At 35.9% G+C, this 25,640-nt stretch overlaps 2 protein-coding genes across 3 annotated transcripts; one reads left to right on the top strand and one right to left on the bottom strand.

The window, feature by feature from the left end:
- Positions 1 to 597: 597 nt before the first annotated feature.
- LOC137952673 (agamous-like MADS-box protein MADS4) lies at positions 598 to 15,698 on the bottom strand. 2 transcript variants are annotated; one of them, XM_068799740.1, is made up of 8 exons: positions 15,372 to 15,698; positions 8,699 to 8,777; positions 4,268 to 4,332; positions 2,471 to 2,570; positions 2,002 to 2,043; positions 1,873 to 1,914; positions 1,296 to 1,435; positions 598 to 915 (listed from the first exon to the last, which is right to left on the bottom strand). In XM_068799740.1, exons 1-8 carry the CDS (start codon positions 15,554 to 15,556, stop codon positions 837 to 839), a joined length of 732 nt encoding a protein of 243 aa, XP_068655841.1. In that variant the 5' UTR covers positions 15,557 to 15,698; the 3' UTR covers positions 598 to 836. The 2 variants fall into 2 exon arrangements, with proteins under 2 accessions (XP_068655841.1, XP_068655849.1); XM_068799748.1 differs by having other exon boundaries at positions 4,268 to 4,329.
- On the top strand, positions 4,611 to 6,847 carry LOC137959393 (AP2/ERF and B3 domain-containing transcription factor At1g50680-like). Its single transcript, XM_068806788.1, has 2 exons — positions 4,611 to 4,696; positions 5,788 to 6,847. Exons 1-2 carry the CDS (start codon positions 4,611 to 4,613, stop codon positions 6,845 to 6,847), a joined length of 1,146 nt encoding a protein of 381 aa, XP_068662889.1.
- Positions 15,699 to 25,640: the final 9,942 nt, after the last annotated feature.

Below are 25,640 nucleotides of genomic sequence, written 5' to 3'. Positions count from 1 at the left end.
GATGAGACCGGTCGAGTAAATCGGGTTTGTTAAAACCTGATCCCTCTTTCAGGTATACAAAACTAAGCAATTTTTAGGTTTTTTGAAAAATTGGCTGGGTTAAGCGAGGGGAAGGAGAGGTTTTTAAAACAAATTTCTACTTACACCTAACCACACAAGTGTTCATTCTAAGAAGGGGTTGGCTGACATCCTTACAACCGATAGAGATTCCACTTTGCATGGAAGGGGAGTTATGGTTGATAAATTTACCCAACTACACACTCATCTTACCAAGTTATCCACGAGGGTATAGAACAACTTTTTTTTACTCATCCAAAGATTTAGGATAGAATATCAGGTTACCCCTATACTATTAATCAAACCTGAAAACCTCACAGTCATGTAAGAGAGCTTCGAATAGCTAATATCTCACAAATTACATCTTCAAACCAGGGCTTTTAAATGAAGAAAGAAGAAATGATCACAAAAGTCAGAACCCATTGGACGCTGCTTTAGTTCAAATTCATGAAAAAGAAAAAAAAGTTTTGACAAAGGTGTTTTGATCACGATTAATGAGAAGCTGTGGGGAGAATAATCTTTTCTACGAGAGCACATCAGTAGCGAGAACTGAGCATCGGAGTTTATTAGCAATAGATGGTCTGATCACATGCTATGAATTCAATAAAAGCACACAGTATCCTTTCAAAGATGCTCTTGGTACGGAGTTCTTTTAGGAATTTGTCTGAAGAGAGACATTCGTTGCTATGCACCAGTGTCGAATGAAATATACACTTGTACAGCCCCATTCGTCACCATACAAGAATAACTGAAGCACACATACCGTCGTTAGAGCCCTCTCATGCCAGCCATCCTTGCATATAATTATTATTCACACTTGGCCCTGGTGCAGCAATAGTTATTTGTTCAGGCTGGTACCTATAAACCCACAATTTTTTAACATCCAGTCAGTAGTAGTAGAGTACTAGAGAGACGTTTGAGTCACGCTGAGGTTGAAATAAAGACACACTAATTGAAATAGCTACTCCTAATAAAGTGAAATGAGGTAAAACTATCTCAGGTTTTTTACAAGAAAATGGCACAGCACAGACTTAAGATCTTGGGAGTAAGTTACGAAGAACAGTGGCCTACTAGATGTGTGAAAATTTCCTCAAAGCACTAAGCAATCAGGGCCGCTCAATGTGTGATTTGCAAACATTGGGTGGGCCGTGATCACCAGTCACCAGATTTCGAAGTACTCACCTAAAAGGGCAATGGCAGACTCATTTTGCACAAGAAACAGTGTACAAATGTGTTACCCGATATGGAGAGTTGGTTCGCATTCCAGAGGATGAAAAAAACCATCAGCCTGAGGTTGTCCGGGTTGTCTGCCGTATACCAGTGCATGCTGATTGGGGTCCCATGCTTGGTGTGGGTTCGCCTGGTTCCCTTCCTCCAGCTGCATGACCAATTAAAGCTTTTATATGTTAACAGAAGGAAGTACGTGCCTTGCAATATTCTGTTTCCGGGAAATGTTTTAATCAGTCTGCCTGAAGCGACCTATAAAGAAACTCAACCATTGCAGGTCGCACAAAAATAAAATAAAATTACGTATGCATAAAAAGAAGCATCCTCCAGCCGCATGGCCAATTAAAGCTTAATGTTGTTTATGAGATGCTCATGTTTCACGTTCCATATTAATGGGTCACTCTCAACTTCAGAAAGAGATTTCCTGACTCTTGATCAGGAACACTGTATAAACAACGTTATTAATCCATGGGAATAGGCTTTGGATTTTATTTTTTTCAGTTTAAGACTTTTTATTTGAATGTAAGCTTGTTGGTATCTCCACAACCTTATTTGCAGCAAACATTGTAAGCGAAAAAATCTGCTTACCCTTCTCTTGAGAGCTTTGTTAGCTTCGCTAAGCATTTGTTCCTGTGCAAATAATGCAAGGTGGACAGGTAAGATAAAGGCAAAACAGACTACAAAGAGACGACTGCCAGGTTTTTTCAAACGTCGTACCTTCCTTTGAAGATCACCGAGCTGATCAAGCATGTATTGTGTCTACGAAAAGAGAAACTCAAGGTAAGAGGTACTCATCTAAAAATAACAAGTAAGCTGGAACTAATTTTGAAGTTAGTAAATATTGTTGGTTTGGTCCCTTAAGTCTTCATTGAAATGACCTCCCATAAGACACTGTACTTGAATTTGAATGAGTCTCGTATGAACTTAAATAGGACTCTCACATAACAAGTGTAGCAGTCTAATTGGAGACGTATTTGAAGGACTTATTACCAAATGGGACATCGAAATATGGATGCACAGTCTCGAAATGGAAGGCAACTTTGTTTATGAGATTGACAACCAGAGTGCACGTCGAGCGTACTGGTCACTCGTCATCCTCATGAAGATGATATTCCTTTCGGTTAAATGTTAAATCAGTGACATGCTGTAAGTATAAAAACAGGTATGTAGAACCAAAGAGTAGTACTCTTGTTGATCTGATCTGCCTCAAGGACACATCCAACTGCCGTTCAAGTTGCTCAAGCTCCTTCCCTGAAAGAGGACCCAGGTCCTCGCCCAAAAGATTCCTGGAGTCATTTTTACAAGTTACCATAGTTTTAAATCATTTCAATCAAAGAAAAAAATGAAAAATATTGCAGATATCAGACTCATCCCTAGTTTCAGCACATATAACATGTAACGGATGGTCCAGTTGTTGTTTCATGTTATTAATAACACTGCAAGTAAATTAATAAAACTTCTACAGCTAAGCACTCTTTCACTCTTAGACAATTTTGAGATACAGCATTAAGTTTTCGTCTAATTCTAAATGCAGAAATATATTTGTAAATTCATATTTAATAAATTCCAAATATTGTCAACAGAAGCGTAACTTTAGGAAATGTTTATTCTTTTCTCGTTACTAATTACATATTTTTCTAAACAAATTTAAAAATAAAGGGGATACCCAAGTCTCTCTTCCCTTTAAGCACATGAAAAAGTGGGGACTAAAGGTGGCTAGATGGGACAACACGACCAGTCACTTGATCGTATGGGGATGGTTTCCATACGTACACTGTAGACCCGGTTTCATTCATGCCAAAGGAGATTGATCGAGTCCAAGGATTTCCTAGACTAACCAGTCCAAAAGATCCCGTTTAAAAGCATAAAAACTTGCCTACTCCTTTAGCCTAAAGTGCCAGACAAATAGAAAGAGAAAAGAGCAAAAAAGGCTCTATGGTGGGTGCCAAAGGGGATCAAAAGAAGGATCTCTTGGTAAGTGCTCCTAATTTCTTGCCCATGGGAGATACTGAAAGAGGTACTCTCTCCTCTCCCTCTATGTGTAGGGAGAGGTGGACCCTCCCCTTTCTGCTTGTCACAAATGAAGCAAGACGGGGTACATTTTTTTCTTAAAATAATCCTGAAAAAAATTATATTGATTCAGAATAATCATTTAATACGATACTTAAAGTTCAAACTATTTAATTTAAGTTCCTAACTCTTTCATTTAATTTGCACTACAAGATGAAAGTTTCATTAAGTTCTAACTTTAGAACATATTGATACGGTAAACTTGTAGATACGCATGAAAGTTTTATTATAAGGGTAAGTCTGAAATATGGGGCTGTTAGATAACATATCCTCAACTATGATCAGTTAGATTCCATATTTTCTAGATAATCTTTGCAGTGAAAATTTAGTGCCCATGTGATTGTGCCATTAGTTTTAGTTATCATAAAAGTTATATAACCTGTGAAAAATAGCAGATAAGGCTTTTTTTATAAATGTAAAAGAATAACTCTTCCCTCTATTTAACAGTTACTATAATGATTTAAACAAAACTAAATTAAAATTTTTGCCATATCTGAATAGTTATATTATCCATAAAAAGACTATTTCAATTAGTTAATATCAAATTGAGCCGCTGTATTCTTGTTCTTGCCGCTCGTCTAAAGATACTATACTAAGTTCACGCATCAATAAGTACAACTGCGAGATTGGATATTTTGAAACAGGAATTCAGGGTGCCTCTCAAACCCAATGAGCAAATTGGTCTCGTCAATGGGACTGAAAGAGAATGGATCCCAATGACGCCACGAGTCTGTCGTGAAAGGGTTTCAGAGGCACGATATGACCTTGTTTCGACAAACCCCACTTCCACGGTAACTAAATAGTAAGTAGGAACCAGCACGGTCACTAGATTAACTAAATAGTAAATAGCAGTTCATGTTCTCTAAGAAGCGAAATATTGATACGTAAGACATGTCAAATAGCAGCATCTCACCTCTGGGATCGCTGTAGAGCCTCCACACGTGCTTTCAGTTTCAGGTACTCCTGGTGACTGCTCTGCTAGATCATCACGTAAAGATTAAAAGTATCGAATAACAGACATAAGATTGATTATTGGAGATACTATAAAACCCTATTGCTGGCAATTTTGACCCAGAAACCTTTATGAAAGACGACAGGAGAGATACAAGTGTTAATAATCAAATCTCTATTTCTTTTTTGGTTTTTTACTCTTTCTATTTTAAAGCTCAATAAATCTAGTTTAGATTTAGTAAAACTCTTATGGAATACCTGATGGTTCTGCTATTCCATGCATAATAATGGCAAAAACATAAGTAATGACTGTCGCATCGTACTTTGAAGCAGTCATTCTTATTTATGCAGAGGTTCTTGTCGATCCTATTAGTGTGGGAGCTGATAATAGGTTCATTTCAAACTGATAAAGAAAGCTGCGAGATAGGATAGATAAACTATGAAGACTCGAGTCCTGACGTGGGAATGGCAACGGTCATGAAAGGTCTTGATTCATATTTGACTTTGACCGTTCTATTGCAGGCTTGAGATAATCACGCTCTCTCATTTCCTATTTTCAGCATGGTCAATGGATCTGCCCTAATATAGGCGGGTTTTTCGTCAGTGCTAGATGATAGCCTCTACGCGCCCGTCCTTCCATCTGTTACAAAAAAAAACGGTCCATTCGCGGAATATATGTAGACCCAAACGAGGCATTTAAACTACGAAAAATCTGATACGTTATCGGATGAAGAAAATAAAAGACGCATATGTTGCAGGAAAAAAATAGCCAACCTGTACTGTATCACAGAAAAGTAAAATACAGCTGGTGGTATTTGCCCCAGGAAGCCACCGATAGGTGTAGCAAATTCCAGAGTGCTATTCCGTGGAACAGTTTGAAGGAAAAATCTAGCCTTCAATTTCGGTTAATTGAAGGAAGTTGTTGTAAAGATGAGAATGAATAAATATTTCCAAAAATAGAAGACAAATAGAATGAAATAAACAGAAGGGAAACGAGAAAATAAGAAAAGAAGTTTTCTGTTTTTTCTCCTATATTCAGTTGTGTCAATCTCGTCTATAAAGCTGTCACAGTCTAACCAAATTTCTCTTATTTCTATATAAATCCAACCTGCAATTGCAAAACCTTCTGTTTTTGTGCAAGAAGAAGATCTTTTTCCTCTGATTTAATATCAAGTTTCCCATTATCTTTTCAAAGATATTGTATATGTGCTTCACTTTTTCATCTTCTTCCTTTACAAAGCCTCCGAACTCTTTCTTTGATCAGTTTTCTTCGTTCGTTTTTATGCTCCAAGAACAAAAACCAGATTCCGTATCAGATGTAAGTTATTCTCTATTTATATCATTTGGAGGCTTCGTCTTCTTGTATTGCATTCTATCTGCTTTTATGTTCAGTGGTAGTTTAACTTGTTCTTACATGTTCTCATCAACCCCGCCGTAAAAGCTATCCTTAAGTAAAGGTCATGACTGTTGCATTCCTCACAGGTTTTCAAGCGACAACCAAATGTTAGCTGTAATTCCGCATCCACTAACACACGGAGCTGCTGACAGTTCCGACTCCACTAACGCTCATCGGCCATATAAACGCCAGAGGCACGAGAGCGGGACTGCTCCATCCCGATTCAAGGGTGTGGTGCTCCAACAAAATGGCCACTGGGGAGCCCAAATCTATGCCAACCACCAGAGAATCTGGCTCGGGACATTCAAGTCCGAGCATGCTGCAGCCATGGCCTACGACAGTTCCGCCATCAAGCTCCGAAGCGGCGACTGCCACCGCAACTTCCCATGGACAACCCATTCTGATCGAGAACACGCCTTTCAAAACCTCTTCACCACTGAGGACGTGTTGGGCATGATCAAGGAAGGGTCCTATGAGTCTAAGTTTGCTGAATACATCCGGACCACCCAGAGCGCAAAGACGGCTACTAACAGCGGTGCCGGGTTTAATCTTGCGTATGGAAGTGGTCCCGTCAGCCAAGGAGGAGTGATATGCCAGGAGCTATTTCTGAAGGAGCTGACGCCGAGCGACGTTGGGAAGCTAAACCGACTTGTGATTCCGAAGAAACACGCAGTTAAGTTCTTCCCTCTCGTCTCAGAGACAGAAGAAGGCGAGGAGACGGAGGACATTCAGTTGGTCTTCTTCGATAAGTATCTGAGGTCATGGAAGTTTAGGTATTGTTATTGGAAGAGTAGTCAGAGCTACGTGTTTACAAGGGGATGGAACCAGTTTGTGAGGGATAAGGAACTGAAAGCCAAGGACCTGGTTACATTCTATAACTGTGAATACAGGAAAGGGTTAGAGGGGGTGGATAGATCCTGGATGATTGATGTAAACTACAACAATGAAACCAATGTAAATACAGTTGGGGTCTTCAATCATGAAAAGATGGTGGGACTGGAGCTAGTGTTAGGGAGGCAGTATGCGAGTAGGTCTAACGATGAGGATAATGAAAAAGGAGAAGAGGATGAAGATGTCCAACAGATAATCCGGCAGCCGTTGGCAAAGAAGAAGTGTCTGAGATTATTCGGGGTAACGATCGGCTAGAGGTCCCGAGTCATTGGTGGTCATGACTCCAGAGAGCTTCTAATGTTTTTATTTTCTTTCCTAGGGTGTTGCCGAAATATTTAAAAAGGCTTATAAGGTTTATTTAGCTTAGTTTCCTCATATTTACATGACAAGAGTCCTCAATCAATGAGAACATGTTGTGACGTGATATCTTTTACAGTAATTTATTTTAAGTGTGCACTCCAGGGGACAATTCCCATGTTCAGTGATCTTAACCAAAGCAATTTGCTACTTCCATGCCTAGAAAAGTTCTTCTTCGACCCTTAGGAAAAAAGGTTTTATTGGTAACATGGACCTAGTTCTGATCACATTATTCCAACAAGGGCTAGCGAAACTAGGAGTATTTTTCAAAACTCAAATGCCACTTCTACGTTCATTCTTATATTTATATAGAGGCCCTTTTTTGGGTCAAAATCCTCGTTATTTCCTTGGACACCTAAAACTGCTCACAACGTAGAAGTATGTCTACAAAGCCTCCAAACAAGAAACATCCATATCGAGAAGAAGATGAAATTATTTTTCCTTTCATAGAAGCCCAGATAGAAGAAAATTTTAATTTTTGAGGTATGTCAGCTCATACTTATAAAATAGATTATCCAATTTTTGCTCTGTTCACCCTAATATAGGATAACGACGTTTCTTTTTATGAAAAATTATAAATTATCTACTTACCCTATACCTAATTGCTAGAACAAAGAAAAACGACTAAAATTTTTCAATAAAAAAATTAAAAAGACTAAAAGGGAAAATATTACATTATTTTGTTGAATTTTCTATTTAGACACCCAAACTTATGTTAGATTATTATTTATAAACAGAAATTTATGTTTTATTAGTTAATTATAAAAGGAAGTGGGTGAAAACATATTTTCAATTAAGTAGCGTAGATCCTAATAATGTTTGTTTAATTGGTTTTTGTGTTTTAGAAAATAAAACATTAACTACAATTCTTTAGAAATGTTAACGTCTAATTAATTTTTTAATAATTCACTAAAGACTTCTGCATTTAAAAGTTTTGTACAGGTATCATCTAGAAAAGTTTCTTAAAAACTTACACTTTCAGATAAGAACTTGCCTCTTTTATACCTACAGTTCTTTGGTATGCAGGATTTGACAGTTGTAACAAGACAATCAGGTGTATGTAGGACACGGACTTACATATTTGGGCAAATAAAATAAATGCACTTAGAAATAAAAACAAGGTAGGTCATTATGTACAAGGCCAAAATATGTAATAAATGCAATGGACAAAGCATGGAATCTAAAACTGGAATCCTCATTAGGCATTTATTTTTCTTATCCGATGCATTCATGATTGATGTTCAATTTAGTTTATAATTTTTATCAATTTTTAATGATAAAATGAAGATAACGGTGATTTTATAAATAAAATGATTTTAAAAAATTGGGTATAACCAACGTCAGCTGGATTTGATTTTGGAATCCTTTCCCTATTTCATGAATGTAAAAAATAATTTTGTCAAAGTCTCTATTGCATCAGTAAAAATTATTTTAGTGTGTCATATATGTAACAAGGTCCCAAGTACAATGTTCCAAGAACCTGAGTGAAGTGCTAAGTTCAAGGGCTCAACTCTGCTGAACCAGAAACAGATTTCTTTCTAGTTCCTTCACGCTTTATGTTCCAAGTAAGCTGCCAACCTAGCCATGCGATTGCATCACGAACCTCAGTAGGTTCATTCTAGGCTGACCTTTTTTTGTTCTTTTTTTCTGTGTGTGTTTATGGGTATATACCAATTTACTTTGATAATAATCTGGTATTAAGTAAAGTCTACTGTACAGTGAAAGCTAATGGGGAAAGAATTGACTAACCTGGGTCTCCCTGTTTGTAACAGTTGTTTCTGGTGCTCCATAGTTGCATTTCTGGTATCTCTCAAGCGTCTTGAACATGCTGCAGATGAGATAATTTATGAAATGTAGGACGAAAGGAGTAATAATAGTCTGGAACATTTTTTTATTTTTTTGCATTGGCATACATTGTACACATTTTATTATCAAGGACTGCATGCATCATAACGAATGTCTGTTTATTTATTAGAATGAACCTATCACCTGCTGAAATAAATCCAAGATAAAATTAAGAAAAACAAGCCTGGTCACTGGCGTCTATTTGATTTTCAACTAATAATGTTTGTCACTCAACTGATACACCTGTTCAATCTTTTGAACCAACCGAACTATCTCAATCTAATAACCCTTTTTTCCCCATTTACCTTTACTACTCTTTGGGTGTTCAATCTAATTCATTCACAATATCGAATGTACTAGTTTTCTTGCACACCTATTTTGCACCATTACATTTTATCTTTGTACTCTGAGCAAAATATGTCCAAACATAACAAATTTTATGTTAGTTTACAAATGAGGTGTATAGGCCTAGCATGACTTAAACGAAAATTTTCCATTGAGACGTCTGACCTGGCCTCAGGCCTTGGTCCCAGGAACTGTAGATGAATTTATTCACTCAAGTTTTTGTCTATATCTAGAGGAACTCCTTGCAGTCTGTCATCTTGTAATCCTGGTTTCTCCTTTTCTTCTTATGAGGATAACCTGTATATTTACGAAACAGCCACCTAGCTCTTAATTTACTTAGGAAGCCACATAGAAGTCTGCCTTTTTTTCCTTACAAATCCTTTCACTTCCTCCTTATATGGTTATCATATAACACTGTAGATCAATCCATCGTTAACTAAGTTTTTCAAGAGAACTGCATCTTGGCGGTATCAGTGGCTGGCCAATGATAGAGATAAGGATACAGTTTGAGTTTCACGCCAAAGTGCACTAGCCAGTGAATAAAAATAAGAACAATTTGAAAGGAAAAGACAGGAACTCATGGAAGATTAAAATCATTCTAGTGGTTGTGTTGTTCAACCCAACGTAGGAGCTATCAAACGACACATCATCTCCGCATTCTTAGTTCTCATTCAGGTCTTTAGGGAGACTACGTTTCAGAAAACAACATCCACGCGTAGGAATGTGAATTTTTTACCTAAAAAGATATAATCCATTCAAACCCATATGTGATGGTAAACAGAATTTTTGTTTCCAGCTTCAAAACCACATTCAGAGACATTCATGTTGGTTGCTAGAGTGAGCTCCACAATCAAACTTCCCCTCATTCCATGAAACAAGGTGAACAAATAAAGAAAAATATGCCAGAATTAAACTTGAGGATCTCTCCTGCTGCAAAATTAGAAGCAAGGCTCCCTAGTGCCAAAGTGTTCTTCCTAGGTCCTACACCTGAGACATTTCACTAATTAAAACAGGAATGAAAATTGTTTCACCACTTCCCACTTATCTTAAGGTTCTTAACTGCACGACAATGGTTATGTTCTCTGAATGACAACCTTGGTTCTTCGTAAATCCACTAAATGATTTGTGGTATTGGTTTCTTGGTACAATTTATTGAAACTAACATGGACTTTCTCAGATTGATCGAACATCAACATATGGAAGCCTTTTCAGCTATTGACGTTGACTGGTCTATTGATATATCCAGGTAGTTTTACACAGAGTTCAAATTGTTCAACTTAACTCTTCTCGTTTAGTGTGTTGAAAAAATGTAAACAAGATTCATACAAATAGAAGAAAAAATAGAAGCAAAGAAATAGAATACGAGAAACAAGACTTAAAGTGGTTCGACCAATGTAGCCTATATCCACAAGTGAAGAAAGAGAAAAGATCCCTATCAAATCTAGGAAATTACAGAAGCTATTTGGCAGTGTTTACATAAGAGAATTTTTCATCCTAGCTGTCGTCTCAACTCAGAAAAATAAATTGCATCCACAACACCCACTTAATGAGATAAAGGATCCCTAATAAGATAAATGGACCCGTACTTAGTGGCCCAATCCCTCCATTACCACCAAAAATCTCAGATGAATAACAAAAGGCTTTAATTCCACTTAATTCACTGGTGCATCTTGAAATTGAGCATCAATGTAATTCAAGGTATTACTCAATAACGTGGATGGTGTTAGTAAGAACTCTAAGCCAAAAAGAATTTTAACAAATACACATGAGAAAATAAGAGAAATTTGTGTGCTTATGAGGCACGTAATCATCTACTTATTTTCAGAATTTCTAATCAATCCAATGTGAATAAAGCCAGCTGGTCGCTAATCAGTCTGAAAGGTAAACAGGTCAAGTTGAACCTGGTTTATCCAGGTTTTCTGCCACTTCACCCATTGACGATATCTAAGCCTCATCCATTGATGGTATATGAGCCTCACCCATTGATGATATGTGAGCTTCCCCTCTTCTTGGTCTCTCAATGTGTGTGTGTGTGTGTGTGAGAGAGAGAGAGAGAGAGAGAGAGAGAGCTTCAACCCTCTCTCTCTTTCTTTCTTGAAGTAGGGAAGAACCCTTGCCCTGCCAACTTGCAAATAAAAGTGGGAAAGTCCCTTCTGTAATGTTGAAGTTCCAGACATAGGGAGGGAGGCGTCCCCATCCAACAGGTAGATGAAAGGAAAGAGATCCTTGTCCTTTTATTTTGAGCAATGGGAGTTAAATATTTCATTAATAAAAATAAGTTACTGAATATTTATCAGTTGGAGGAAAGAGTCTACCAATAATTACTATTTGATAGCTTGTTATATGCACAATAAAGTTAGTTGATCAAGCAAAAGAGAAGGGAAAACATCTATTCATGAACTATTGAATCACGATTCTCTTGAAATATTTAATCAAGAGATCCATAGGCCTAATTGAGATAAATCCCGTGCATCTATAATCTAATCCTAGTCCTATGGGTTCCTATAAAATCCTATATTATTTTAGTCATTTTAAACCACATAATCAAGTCTTGGACTAATCGATAGGCACAAAAGTTAAGAGGTTCACAAAAGATAAAAGCTCCTCTCTCTTATGATATTTCTTATAAGGAGAAGAACAGAGAAATATTTTCATTTGTCTGTCCTTGGAGCAACAACTAACTGACTTAAGGAGTCAATTGGACTTGAAGTGTCAATGCCATTGGCTATTAAGTTTAAATTTGCGCGAGTCAATAAATGCTCCATATTTATAATTTTGAGTTCAACAGGAGTCAATTTCTGAAAAGCACTTTGTGTCTAAGTGGCAGCTAGCTTTAGTTTAGCTTTAGTTAATATAGGAATTTCGAGTTTACCAAATTCAGATTCAGTAGGTTTCGGAAGCTCTGGTTTTAGAAGTTCTTTTACTTCTCAAAAGTTTTCCAAGGTATTAAGTATAGGACCTAGAGACTATTAAGCAGTCATACTCTTATATTGACCTAGGTCTAGGAAGGTTTTGTGTGTATTATTTGGAAAGTTGTCACTTAACTTCTTCTAGTTAGTTCAGAAAAGACCGAGGTCACATTTAAGATGGTTTCTGAGCAAGTTTTGTTGAATTGGGACGAATGCCCTATCCCAAAAATGACTAGCCACTTAGGAAACCTCTTCTGCCAACTAATAAATGCAAGATCTTTGTACTCACTAATGTATGTGGGACTATCCTTAATACTCCCCCTCACGTGGATAATTTGGGTAGAGGCCCTCACCAGGTGGCACGTGGATAATTTTGGTGGATGCCCACATGAGAACCTTGTTTTGATACCATGTTGAATAGGGTCGAAGGCCCTATCCCAAAATGAATAGCCACTTAGGAAACCTATTATGCCAAGTAATAAATGCAAGATCTTTGTACTCACTAATGTATGTGGGACTATCCTTAACAAGTTCAATAGGTCTCCACCTACAAGTGATTCATGTATAGATGAAATAAAAGAAGACTTATATGTAATAGAATGAGTTTTCCCGATCCATCTCTTCATTTATTCGAGTCCCTTGGGCATCAATTGTTCTGCCGAGGTAAAGTTGAGACCTTTGATCAACTGCCGTTAGCTTGAGAATATTTAAAGTGATGTTATTGCATAAAATGGAGGTCGAAGATCTCTTTGGCCACTATTAATTGGTGATGGAGGTGGGAGAATTGCTTAGTTCCACTTTGACATCCTTGGTCTACAATTTGGTTATCAGAATATTTACATAGTACACTACAAATCTCTTGAAACAATATCTGTTAGATCTACCAATAACCTTAAAAATTCTGTTGGGAGAGGAGAGTTAGAGATGGAGATTATTGCCTACCTTGTTGGCTCGTCCCTCCCTTAGTTTTATTGTTTTTCTTCCTTTTAGCTGGGGTTTGACTTTTATCGTTCCTCCATTGCTGTTTGTATTCTTTCTTTTTTTTTTAGTAAAATTCACATCATTCAAATATGGTTGGTTTTGTTACATCTTCCTGGAATTGATCTATGGACTTCGATTACCTATGGGCCACTAAACTACTTGTGCTGGAGGTGGGAAAATTCATTCTTGGGAACAATCAGAGTCACCGCCTGTAATTGGCTGACATTCCCCCATTCAGGCAGGCAAACTGTGGCTTGTCGAAAGCAAGGTTTGTGCTTCATTCCAAGCAGCTAATCCAAACTCCTGTGTGATGCACGTATTTGGTATTCTGTGCAAACTTCGTAGATTAGAGGACAAGTAGTCAAGAAATAAGTTGACCAACTCTTGGATTAGGTCCTATCATACAAGTATGTGTGCCTGTGATCTGATTCCATCCCACCTGAAGCAAGGGTGGGATCGACCACAGGTGTTACCTGCCATTGGTCCATAGGTTCATCAATCTTGGTGATTTATGTAAACATAAACTAGCACAGATGAGCAGGCATGATAAATCTTGACTTACTATTGGATTTTGTTCTCTACCAAAAGTTGCCAATCTAAAGTATCAATTAAACATCATTTGTTGATAGAGATTAACAAAATGCAGTCACAGAGAGAGTCAGCTTGAATTATTCTCTATTTGGGCATTTCCTGTAGGTTTTCTACTCCTATTTGCAACAACCTTCTCTTTTATTTTGTTTCTCGACGTTTTAAGTTCTCAAGAAAGTTACATTTTTGGTTTTTTTAATCACTTTTGGTTACTATATTTTTGTTTTTGTTCCTTATCCGGTCAGTTGTACGGGACCCTGTCTTGTGTTACAACCGAATTAATAAGAACCATCTCCCTCCTCTGCCTGTGACGTAGTAAAAACGAAGGTTTTACAAGTTTTTATCAGAGGATAAAATTAAAATTACTCCTGACACACACAAAAAAAATGACAGTTTCTGCATTACAACGAATGCCGTCGCAGTAAGGACAACGAAGTACAAAAGTTTTAAGGAATAAATTATTAATCGACGAAATGACTACTCAACGAGGGCGGGCTAATATCAGCCAGAACCTCAATCACGCAGAAGAGACATAAATATACACTACGCTCTCTGCCATTGGACGGGGACAAAGAACCAGTGACCTCTAGTTGCGAAGTTTGTAGGAGTTGTTGGAAGTATTCTTCCAACCAAGTCGCACAGGGAATGAGAAGTGTTTTAGCATGTGATGAAAAACTTAGTAACAAAATACCTAATGAAAATAGAATGGAAGGGAAATCACGCAGATGCAAGCACTTCAGGGTTTCCACGTTTACAGGTAAAAACTATATTTTTTTAGATCGCTGAAAGTAGAAAATGCATAAATATAATCTATGAAGAGTAACTAATAATAAGAACTTTAGCGAACGAAACAGAATTACACTTGTAGATTTCGAGGGAGCTATATTCCACCTCTGAAGCTTGGCTTGGAACATTTTTTTTAGAAAGAAAAAAAAAAAAAGGAGGACCGAAGAAACTTCGGTATTAGAAAGTTTGGAACCCTAAACAGCGGAGAAGGCATGAAAAAGACAAAAAATCAAAAGAGTTTTAGCGTTTCATTAAAACTAAGTCACTTGAGAAATTTGAGTCTAATCGTGAAAGTGTCGAGAAATCAACTCCTGTTCTCGAGAAGGAAACGGACAAGGGTGAGACGATCGAAATGCAAAGGTGACGCCATACTTGAGGCGAAATGATCGCTTCGTAGTTTTTCTTTTTTCCTTATTGTCATCAAAGATCGACACAATCTTCGAAACAGACGATACTAGGAAAGGATACTTGTATGAAGAGGCTGAAACTTATGACAAGAAATACAGCTCCGTCCAAGCAGCGGTCATGTCAGATTGATCCAGAGAAAACGTACTCAACAAATCGCCGCTTAAACATCACACTGAAGACTTTTTCATTTCGGTTTCTCCATTTTTATGATTTTTTCCTCTTTTGACGTCGATGACTTAGACAAAAATGGCCTGAAAATCGAACTGCTTTATCCACTGATCTAGTTCCAGAAGGATCTAGGAAAAGGAGTGCAATTAGCCAGAAGTAACCTTCCGAAAAAGGCTCAAATAAACATGAAGACAGCAATCACGAAACCGGCTACAACTTGAGAGATATAAAACTCTTTAAACGCCTTACTAAAGAAGGGAGGAAAAAGTTCAAAATGAACTCGTTTTTGCAAGAGATCATACAAGAAAAAAAAAAAAAAAAAAAAGAGAGATGTAAAAACGGCGCAGAAAGCAGGCATAAAACAGAAAAGAAAGTAAAATTTCTTGCGTTACCTGGAGCTGCTGCAAAACTCATAGAGCTTCCCTCTATTAGAGAAGACGATGAGAGCCACCTCCGCATCGCACAGCACCGACAGCTCGTAGGCCTTCTTCAAAAGCCCGTTCCTCCGTTTGGCAAACGTGACCTGCCTGTTGATCTTGTTCTCGATCCGCTTCAGTTCCACCTTACCCCTCCCCATCTCGTCACCTCCAAACGGAAAAAGAAAAAACTTCCAAAACCGATCGGGAAAGAAACGAACAAATTTCGAATCAGAGCGAAAGATGGAAAATTGGAAAGAAAGCCGATCAGACTCGGGAGAGAAAAGAAAGAGAGCTCTGGATGTGAGGGTTTGGTGGGTATTTATAGTCGTTTGAGGATCTGGAAAGCTTCAGTGGACTTTCGCTTTTGGTTTTTCTTTTATTTTTTATTTTACCGAGGAAGCTTGGTCTCCCGTTACTCCTATTCCTCCCCCCTTCGGACATTAACTCAATCATTATTGTCAAAGTAGAAGACGTGTAAAAAGATGGACAGAGCAGTGAAAACTACCAAGCGAGCCTTGGAATGTATACTGGAGGAAGACGCGGAGCAGCAGCCGAGCAAGGTGAAGTTTCACATTCGCCACACGGGTCCCTAAACTGCTACGTGTCTGCCGCTGGACTGCACGCCGGAACTATTGGTATTTCCTGAAAATCACGTGACCGGAACTTGAGTGCCAACTTATATACAGACAAATGAAAGGTCATCCGTCTTTTTACAAATAGAAAGTATATTTTAATTTTACACATACTTATTTTTAATAAATATTTTATATGAATTAATCAGAGATTTAAAATATCTTTTTTCATTTTCTCTTTTTTATCAGTGTAGTATTTTTAGTATCAAATTTTTTATTCCTTCAAGAAAAACTTTTAAATATATATTCTAGTGATTAAAATAAATATAACATAAAAAATATAGAATCAACCAATTTATTTGTTTAATCATGTTTGGTAAGCTCAGCATATTGGGATAGATTTTTGAGAATTTTATGATGGGTCTCTTCGTTGAAATTAAGCAATATTCGTTCAAGTATGTTTAGAACTCCATGGAAAAGAAAAGAAAAAAATAAAAATTTGATCATTATTATTCTTAAAAATATTTATTAAAAATGAAAAAGTTAATCATTATCATATTTTTACTAACTTTTTTTTAGAATGATAATGGTTAAATTCTTATTTTATTTTATTTTCTTTTCTAGGGATTGATTCCAAACAGACCCTGAGAGCATTGGACAATTAACAAGATTTGGGAATAGTACCTCTTGAATGCGCAACAAAATTCAAACAAAATATGATTTCATGGCATATTAATAGCAAATGCACTAAAATAAGTAGATTAAGTAAGATCTTCTACAAGTAAATGTGCAGATAAAGCACTCTCTCATTCTTGTGTCAATGCTTATAAGTTCTTTAGTCACAATTAGATAATAACCGGGGCTATTCCAATCCCTAATTAGGTTAACCCCCATCGAAATTTTTGATGTGATTTTCCGTGCCATTAAAAATGTACAACTTGGTACTCTGGTTTCCCCGGTCTTAGCATTAGCTAATTTTATGCACTAAGAACATGGGGTTTAGGTTTGGTGAGGTATAACCTAAGAAAGGTTGCCCCACGAGTGATAAAACGGTTCCATTACGCATAAGAAAAAATTGTTTGGGATAAAATGGGTTATGGGTTGTCTTCTTTCTTCCATTCTTAATATAATGAAGTCTGTAATCTTCGATTGTGGAACATAACTGAATCGTGTGATCTCCACTTCCAATAATATGAGAACAAATCTGGAACCAAAATAGCATGGGGAAGAGAATAGATAATTAGAGCGCATACTTGAGGGTTGAAACTTGAAACCGAGTGACTCGCATGAAATGCCAGGAAACCACGCTAGGTGGGGGCCACGGGGATGGGGGTGGGACCCCGGCGTTCCGTTTCGAGCCATGCACATCACGTCGGGGGGGCTTTTCCCGGTGCAGTTTGCCATACGAGGAAACTGAAATTTAATATCAGACGTCAACGTAGCTGTCACTTCGCAGTAATAATCGAGAGAAGGGGGAAATGAATTGAAAAGCGGCAATTTGAGGGGGTGAAGGGACGTGGAGGGAACAGGCAAGTACGTTTCTCTGGGAACCTGAGGCGGCTTCAAGGCGCAGAAAAGGCTGGGCAGAGATGCAGGGAGGCAGAGCCCAGACTGGTACTGTGTTTCCGTCCATTCGTTTCTAGGACGGCTGAGATTTCTTTAGGTTTGTACTCGAATGTGTTTGTCTTCGCTGGCGAGGGATCTTTTCTGCGGCGGAGGTGAAATTGAAAGTTAAAAATTGGAGAGTGTTATCTGGATTGTTATCGTTTTTCGAAACGGACAGCTCGAGAGTCAAAGATCTATCGCGCTCGCTCTGCGAGTGAAGAAGTTTCGACCGGTTTGGAGAAGAGGGGTTTGTCTTCATGGGAGGAGAGATGAGAGAAATTTCATCTCTGTTTCTGACGAACCATATTTCGAAATTTGAGAGTTCTCGCCGCGATCAATACTACGAAGGTTGATTTGAAAGTCCGTCGCTGGATTGTCTGGCAACGTTTGCCGACTTCCGTCTGCCGGAGTCGCTTACTGTTCCATTTGCAGTTATTTTGCATTGTTGGAAGAAGGTGAGATAGGGCGAGTCACGGGAGAAACGGTTACGGATCCGACATTGTTCTGAATCGATTCTTTCAATGATGGGATCCCTTGAACCTTGGTACCTCCGAAATCGAAAACGTATTGAATGTTGCAAAAAGTTTCCCAAGTATGATTTTGGATGAGAAGATATTATAAAGGCTAGTTATATATTTTCAAATTGTTGTAAAGGACGTCATCACACAACGAGCTTCTCGAGTTCTATTCACGAAAGAACTAGTTCTATGATGCACCATCTACATAGTTTCTAAATGTTTCAATATTATTAGTAACCTTATCGATCGAGAGAGAGAGAGAGAGAAAGGACTATTACGTGCAGTGAGGATGGGAAGAGACAACATCACACGGTCCGAAGAAGAAGACCATAACCCATATGGAGAGAAAGATTAGTGTCACAACGTCACGAAAGAATTAAGTCAAGCAATAATTAGGTCAACTTAGTGTTTTCCACTAGTGATTTTCAGGCCTATCATGGCTAGAAAACCTTATTTGGAAAACCTTAATTTTCCGGCCTATCATGGTTAGAAAACCTTATTTGAAAAAAATGTGTTTCTTGAAAATATGGGGCACTAATGAACCCAGGAAACATATTTCTACCTAGAAAAGGCACTAACATGGCATTAAAATTTCGAGAATGATCGTTTGACTCACTTAGCCACGGTGCCCTTTTGGTTATATGTTATTTTATTTTATTTTAATATCCCCAATATTTTCCTTTTGTCTCCACCCTCTCCTTCTCACTCTCTTACTACAAAATTTACCGACTCAAATATGTAAACATGTCTATTAACAATGTGCTTAGTTCCACCTAGTTAGATGAAGAAGATAAATGAAACTCATTAATACAAAGAAATGCGTCTCATTCACTCTCCCTCTTTGTGCTTATAGGAGCTAGACGAACCCAATGCTATTCCATATGTACTAAGCATATCTATCCCCCAACATTTACAAATATAAGTACAAATTGTCAATCTTTCCGGTGTCTTTCCAACCTACCAAATGTATAGTTTAAAGATTTTCGGTCTTTCTAATGTACTATTACATAGCAATAATTGGTGCTAAGCTTTCCATATGTCACTTATAATTCATAAATGTAACAAAGAACAATAATGGGATCCCGCCAGAATGATAAGGACTTCATTTTCTCCTTTCTCTTTTACTTCCACTGACAAATTTATATCTCATCGGAAGTGCCCGCGTAAAAGGGGAACTTACATCTATAACATTTACAATGTGACCCCGTCTTAAATCCATGATTGTAACCAATTTTATTTGTAGTGTTATGAACATTAGATTGGATTAATCTTGAGTGAGATACGTTTAAGGGCCTAATTTTTATATTTGTTACATTTAACCAAGTGAATAGCACAATTAATTCTGAAAATAATAATTTTTTTACATTGAAGTAAAAAAGTATTATTATGGGTTTAAAGTTAATTAATGCATTTGCGAATGGAGAGGACCACGTCACCAGTTACGTTTACTCGAAGGCATTGCTTACAGCTATCTTGGTGCGTGGAATAATAAATACCGTGGCCCGCACGGACTTTGGTCCATTCCCATTTTCATGCAACAAAACAGAGACTCCCGTCCCTAGTCCATTTCTTGTACCAAAAATGGCTTTTCTGTCCCCTCCACGTCTCCATTTCATCGTCCTTTACACGCATTCCATCACTTTTGTCGTCCACCTCGCATTTATATTCTCCCAAACTTATTTAATACCAGTTTAATGCTTCTCCTGAATATGAGATGTTCTTTTCTTCCCATGTTTCATCACAAATAGGTGTTTGGCGTCTGACATTGAACAATACGTAACGCGTATCACTATTATGTATCACATCTTGGTTAAGACGTATACAATAAGCCACTATTATGTATCACATCTTGGTTAAGACGTATACAACAAGCGTAAAATTTCAGGCCTTTGGATACATGCAAAAAAGATCCAAATGTCCACCGAATTGGTTGATATAGAAGTATTAAAATTCGATACATAACTATATTCGTAAGATACCACTTATCTCAGAATGTGGTACATGTCTTTCAATACACTGCAAATGTCGATCAAAATTAGTGCGATGCCGAGTCCGACATCTAACAATGGCATATGCCACAGAAATGGACCATTGTTTCCCTCACCGTTACCCCGGGGCTGGGATAAGACTTGTTTTCTGGTTCTTCAAGTTGACATCTCGTGATTCTGTATCCTTTTCTATTGTTGAAGCATTTTGTTATTTTCTTCTCGAAACCTTTGAGATGTTTCTTTGGGCTTTCCATGTCTCCATTAGGGTATGTTTGGGAATCCCACAAAAAGGAAAAAAAAAAGAGATAAAAAAATAAGAATTTGACTATTATTATTCCCAAAAATAGTTAGTGAAATTATTTCATTTTCACTAACTATTTTTGGGAATAATAATGATTAAATTCTTATTTTATTTTCTAGGGGTTCCAAATAGACCATTAGGGATGTACGTTTTAATGATGCAGTGGTTCTTCTTCGTACAAATGAATTTGAGTTTTGTAGAGTATCTTTATAATGCATATATGCTTGCCTCTTTGTTGAACTGCAATTTGAAGAGGAATATATTCTTGGATTTGCAATCTCGTGGTTCTTGTGTTTCGTTCGATAGGAAGTACTAAATTTGGATGTGCAAATCCAGGCTTTGAATGATAAGACCCCAATGCTTAGAAAATTAAGAAATTAATCCTCATTTTGATGGGTTGGGGCGTGAGTATGGGTACATTTCGAAGACATACTCAATTGTTAGTAATATCATCAAGAATTTCAATAAACTAAAAACAGAAGCCTAATAAGACATACCTCCGACCATTGCAGTCACATTCCAATTATGAAAAAATATAAACACAAAAATGTAAAAAGGAATTGAGAAATCTCTGTTTAATCTATCCAAGACTTTAATCCATGCAATTGATAGAGATATCACAAATTTTCTTGTTAGACCAAATAACATTTTTCTCTTTGCGAAATTTTTTTCACATACATTTTCTAAAAAAACCATATTTTTCATAAAAGAAAAAAGATGGGTTATAAGTGATGGGTGGTTACCCCTTACCACATGTCCAATATCCCAACATCTAAGAGAAAACTAACTGTGATTTATTTAAATATTAAATAAATAATAATAGGCCATAATAATCAATATTTTTATTCAAAACATAAAAATGTCATAAAAATAATAATCCATATTTTTATTTATAAAATAATTATTTTTATTTATTCAATATATTAATTATATAATTAATGTATTAAATTAGTGATTTAATAGTAATAATTAAAATATTGTTAAAATAAACATTTGATAAATTATTTTGGTTTAATTATCCCATTACTCTAATTAATTAAACCAATGGTTTTAAATTTTGTGACAATATATTATTAATTAATAATAGGTAAAAATATATATTATGTTATTGATAAAATAATTTATTTATTTATTTATAATGTTTTTTATTATTGTATTAAATTGGTGATTTTTAATGTTAAAATATATCTTATGTTATTAAAAAAGTAATTTATTTCTTTATTATATTTGCTTAAGTTATTTTTTACTTTTATTATTTATTTTTTATAATTTATTCTAATCACACGTAATTATTATATTAATGTATAATAAACTGTAATCATTTGCTAATACAATATAGTCTTTCATTAATTAGTTTATTAATATATCTTAATACTACACATTAAATCACTTGTAAGTGTAGTAACCATGTTTATTTTGGTTAATTATCTATTTAGGTATATGTTCTATTTAATTATATTACAAAAAAGTTACTCATTCTCTTGTTTATATTATATTTTTCATTTTAGGACACTAACACTGGATTCTATTTTCTAGTGCACTTGAACTCGTCTATACTAATACCCAATGATGAGTTGAAGTTGAATCAATTCATATAAGATGAATTAAAATCTTTACTTCATCACAAGTTCATTGTGGACTAACCCCCCTAAATCTACATTTGGAAGCCATAAACCTACCCTAGAGGGGTTAGTCCAAAATGAACCAGAATGAATTACTCCCGCATTACTTAGTTGATTAGAATAAGCAATCAGCATAGATTGAATTCCACTTCTTTTAAATCACGCCAGGTAATTGAATAGGGCAAAAATCGGGGAAAGCTGATTTAGACCTATTTTGCGATTCATTAACATGAATCGCGCGTCATGAGTTGCTCCCCCCGCCCCCGCGAAAAAATTTCCTCTCGCTTGGCCTTCCTCCCCCAAGTTTTTCTCTCTTCTCTCTCTTGGCCTCCCTCTCCTCTCCCTCTTGACCTCCGTCGCAAAGCACGGGAGGCCAATCCTCTGTCGCAGAGCCTCTCGGCCTTCTCCCTCTCGGTGTACCGTTGGAGCGCCGCCTCTGTGGTCGTTGCCCGCTGGCCCCCCGTAGTCTCCCATCATTATCGGCGCTAAGGAACACGACGCACGCCGTGAGGAAGACGAAGTTTAATTTTTCCTAAGTTAGGAAATATTAAACCAGCGTCATAAAAATAATAATCTATATTTTTTATAAAATCATTATTTTTATTCATTCAATATATTCATTTTATAATTACTGTATTAAATTAGAGATTTAATAGTCATAATTAAAATATTATTAAAATAAAAATTTGATAAATTGTTTTGTTTTAATTATCCCATTGCTATAATTAATTAAACCAATGGTTAAAATTTTGGAAAATATATTATTAATTAATAATACATAAAAATATATATTATGTTAATGATAAAATAATATATATATTTATTTATTATATTGAAATTTTATTACTGTATTAAATTACTTTAATGTTAAAATATATCTTATGTTATTAAAAAATAATTTATTTCTTTATTATATTCGCTTATGTTAGTTTTTACTTTTATTTAATTTTTTATAATTTATTCTAATTAACCGAAATTATTATATTAATTTATCATATATTGTAGTCATTAAGTAATATAATATATTCTTTCATTAATTATTTTATTAATATATTTTAATACTACACATTAAATCACTTATAAGTGTAGTAGTAACAATGTTTTTTTGGGTTAATTTTCTGTTTATGCATATGTTCTATTTAAGTATATTACAAAAAATTACTCATTCTCTTGTTTATATCATAATTTTCATTTGGGGCACTAACACTGGAATTTGTTTTCCAGTGTACTTGAACACGTGTATACTAACACCCAAGGATGAGTTGAAGTTGAATAAATTAAATTTTCTGTTTAGGCATATGTTCTGTTTAAGTATATTACAAAAAATTACTCATTCTCTTGTTTATACCATAATTTTCATTTGGGGCACTAACACTGGAATTTGTTTTCTAGTGTTCTTGAACACATGTATACTAACACCCAAGGATGAGTTGAAATTGAATAAATTCATTTAAGATAAATTGAAATCTTCACTTTATCTCAATCCTATTGTAAACTAACAACCCCCCCCCCCCTCACCCCTCGGATACCTGGTAGGCCGTGCCAGGAACTATATCATTTGAAGTTCATGGCTTCCCATATTGGTACTCTTAATGTTTCTTGTGTGAATAACAAGGAAATACGTAGGAAAAATTGGAAAACCTGCCACTACTTTAGACCGTAATGTTTCTTCAGCCATAAGAGGCAATTTAAGGGTAATAATGTACTCAAATTTGGAGTAGCTTAAGTAAGCAGCTTGGAGATTCAAGTGTAGCCAAGGCTAGCTCAGGTAGATGGGAGAAGAACCCGAGCTTATCAAGTCTTTAGGTAAGGAGGGAACCCTTTTAGGCCAATCAACTTGCTGGCCAAATTTGTCTACAATTAATTCTCTAGACTTCCTTGTAGAGAATAGCAAAAATCAATCGATAAGCATGAGATCAAGTAATGTAAGGTACCAATTCCGAATTAGATATTTCCAAGATCATTCCAAAAATATATTTGACTCCATCTTGCGATAAACCAATCTATATTCATTTCCTCGTGAATTAGGCAAGATATGATTGATTGAAAATCAAACAATATCAAGCATAATCAAGATGATATTGTGAGATCTTAAAAAACAACAATCTTTCATAAAATGGATTGGCGTCAAATAGACTTTTAAAGGACCACTTCCTTTCTTATTTTGTGTTTTATTCCTTTTATGTAAAACACAATATTCTATTCTTGATTTTCCAAGAACAGTCAGCCAACTTGTGGCTCTCACAAAATTCTCCAAAAAATTGCAAAATCGAGTATAGTTCTACAAAAAACTCAGTTCATGGAGAAGCTTACAAAGCTAAGTAATTAGATTTCTAAAATCCAATGGATAAAAAACCACTCATAATAGGTTCAAGGACATTTTTCTTCATCAGGAAAATCTTGTTCCCACAAAATTATAACTTTTTATGCATAAAATCTCAACATAAACAAACTTTCAGCTAAGAACTTGCAACTCGACAAAATTGCCTTGGTAAACTTCTTCCAATCCGAGATGTATAAACCTCAATAATTTCATAAGATGAAGAAAACAATAAGATCATCTCTGAACCATCTTCTAAAGATTCTAAAACCAAGTGCATGAGGTAATAACAACAAGAATGAAAAACTTATCTCACATGCATCAATCTTGATTCACGAAGAGCCTTCTATGAGTAGCTTTGATCATAATTTCTTAGAGCATTATTTTGACGTGGGGATCCTAAATTTGATGTTTTTTTACCATGTTTAATTTAGGATCCCATGATTGAAACCTCGAGCAAGATGAGAGAGGAAGAAGAAAAATGACAAAGAGAGAGAGAGAGAGCTCGGGTAGAGATGAGAGAAGAGAAAAGAGAAAAAGATTTTTGGCTAGAGAGAGATTCTTCCACGAGTTGAGAAGTGGAGAACTTGATTGAACCCTTCAAACCAAGACCCCTATTTATACTACTTTTATTACATATTTAGGGATACTTAAGAGATAAGTTAGGATCCCTAATATCCCTAATTACATCAATCATGATTATCCAAATCTACATAAATCAAGGGAAGATAAATCAATTACATTAATCAAGAAAGATTGCCAAATCTTCCAACTCATGTGATAAGGATTGTAGCTCGTGTGACAACCCAACATGCTAGCTCACATGGTTAGGGGTGGCATCGAACCGAGCTTCACTGCCTCGTCTCGAGCCTAAAATTGTTATCGAGGTTGAGCCCAAAAATTTTAACTGAGTTCGAGCCGAGCTCGAGCTTCAACATACATTTAAAACTCTTCAAAAAATATATATCAAATAAATTGTATATAAAATTATGCAAACATTTTACATAAAATTGGGCATAAACTATATATGTATATAATACCTATATAAAATTTGGCATAATCTATGTATATAATACCTATATAAAATTTGGCATGACCTTTACTTAAAATCGGGCATAATCTATATACATAATGCCTGCATAAACATTCCATATAATTGTTTATACATTCCATAAACACTCCATGAAATTATTTATGCACTCCATACATTGCATAGCATTATGAATAAACTCCATACAATAATCAAATAGAACAAAATTAAATAAAATATCACTATCAATTTACAATCACCCAAATAAAAACTATAAATCCATTAT

Source organism: Aristolochia californica, unplaced genomic scaffold (assembly GCF_029961685.1).
Source record: "Aristolochia californica isolate CCGP_79_NKW_82.1479 unplaced genomic scaffold, dmAriCali1.0.hap1 SCAF_1, whole genome shotgun sequence".
Taxonomy (NCBI): Eukaryota; Viridiplantae; Streptophyta; class Magnoliopsida; order Piperales; family Aristolochiaceae; genus Aristolochia; species Aristolochia californica.
This window is presented reverse-complemented; position numbering and strand designations above follow the sequence as displayed.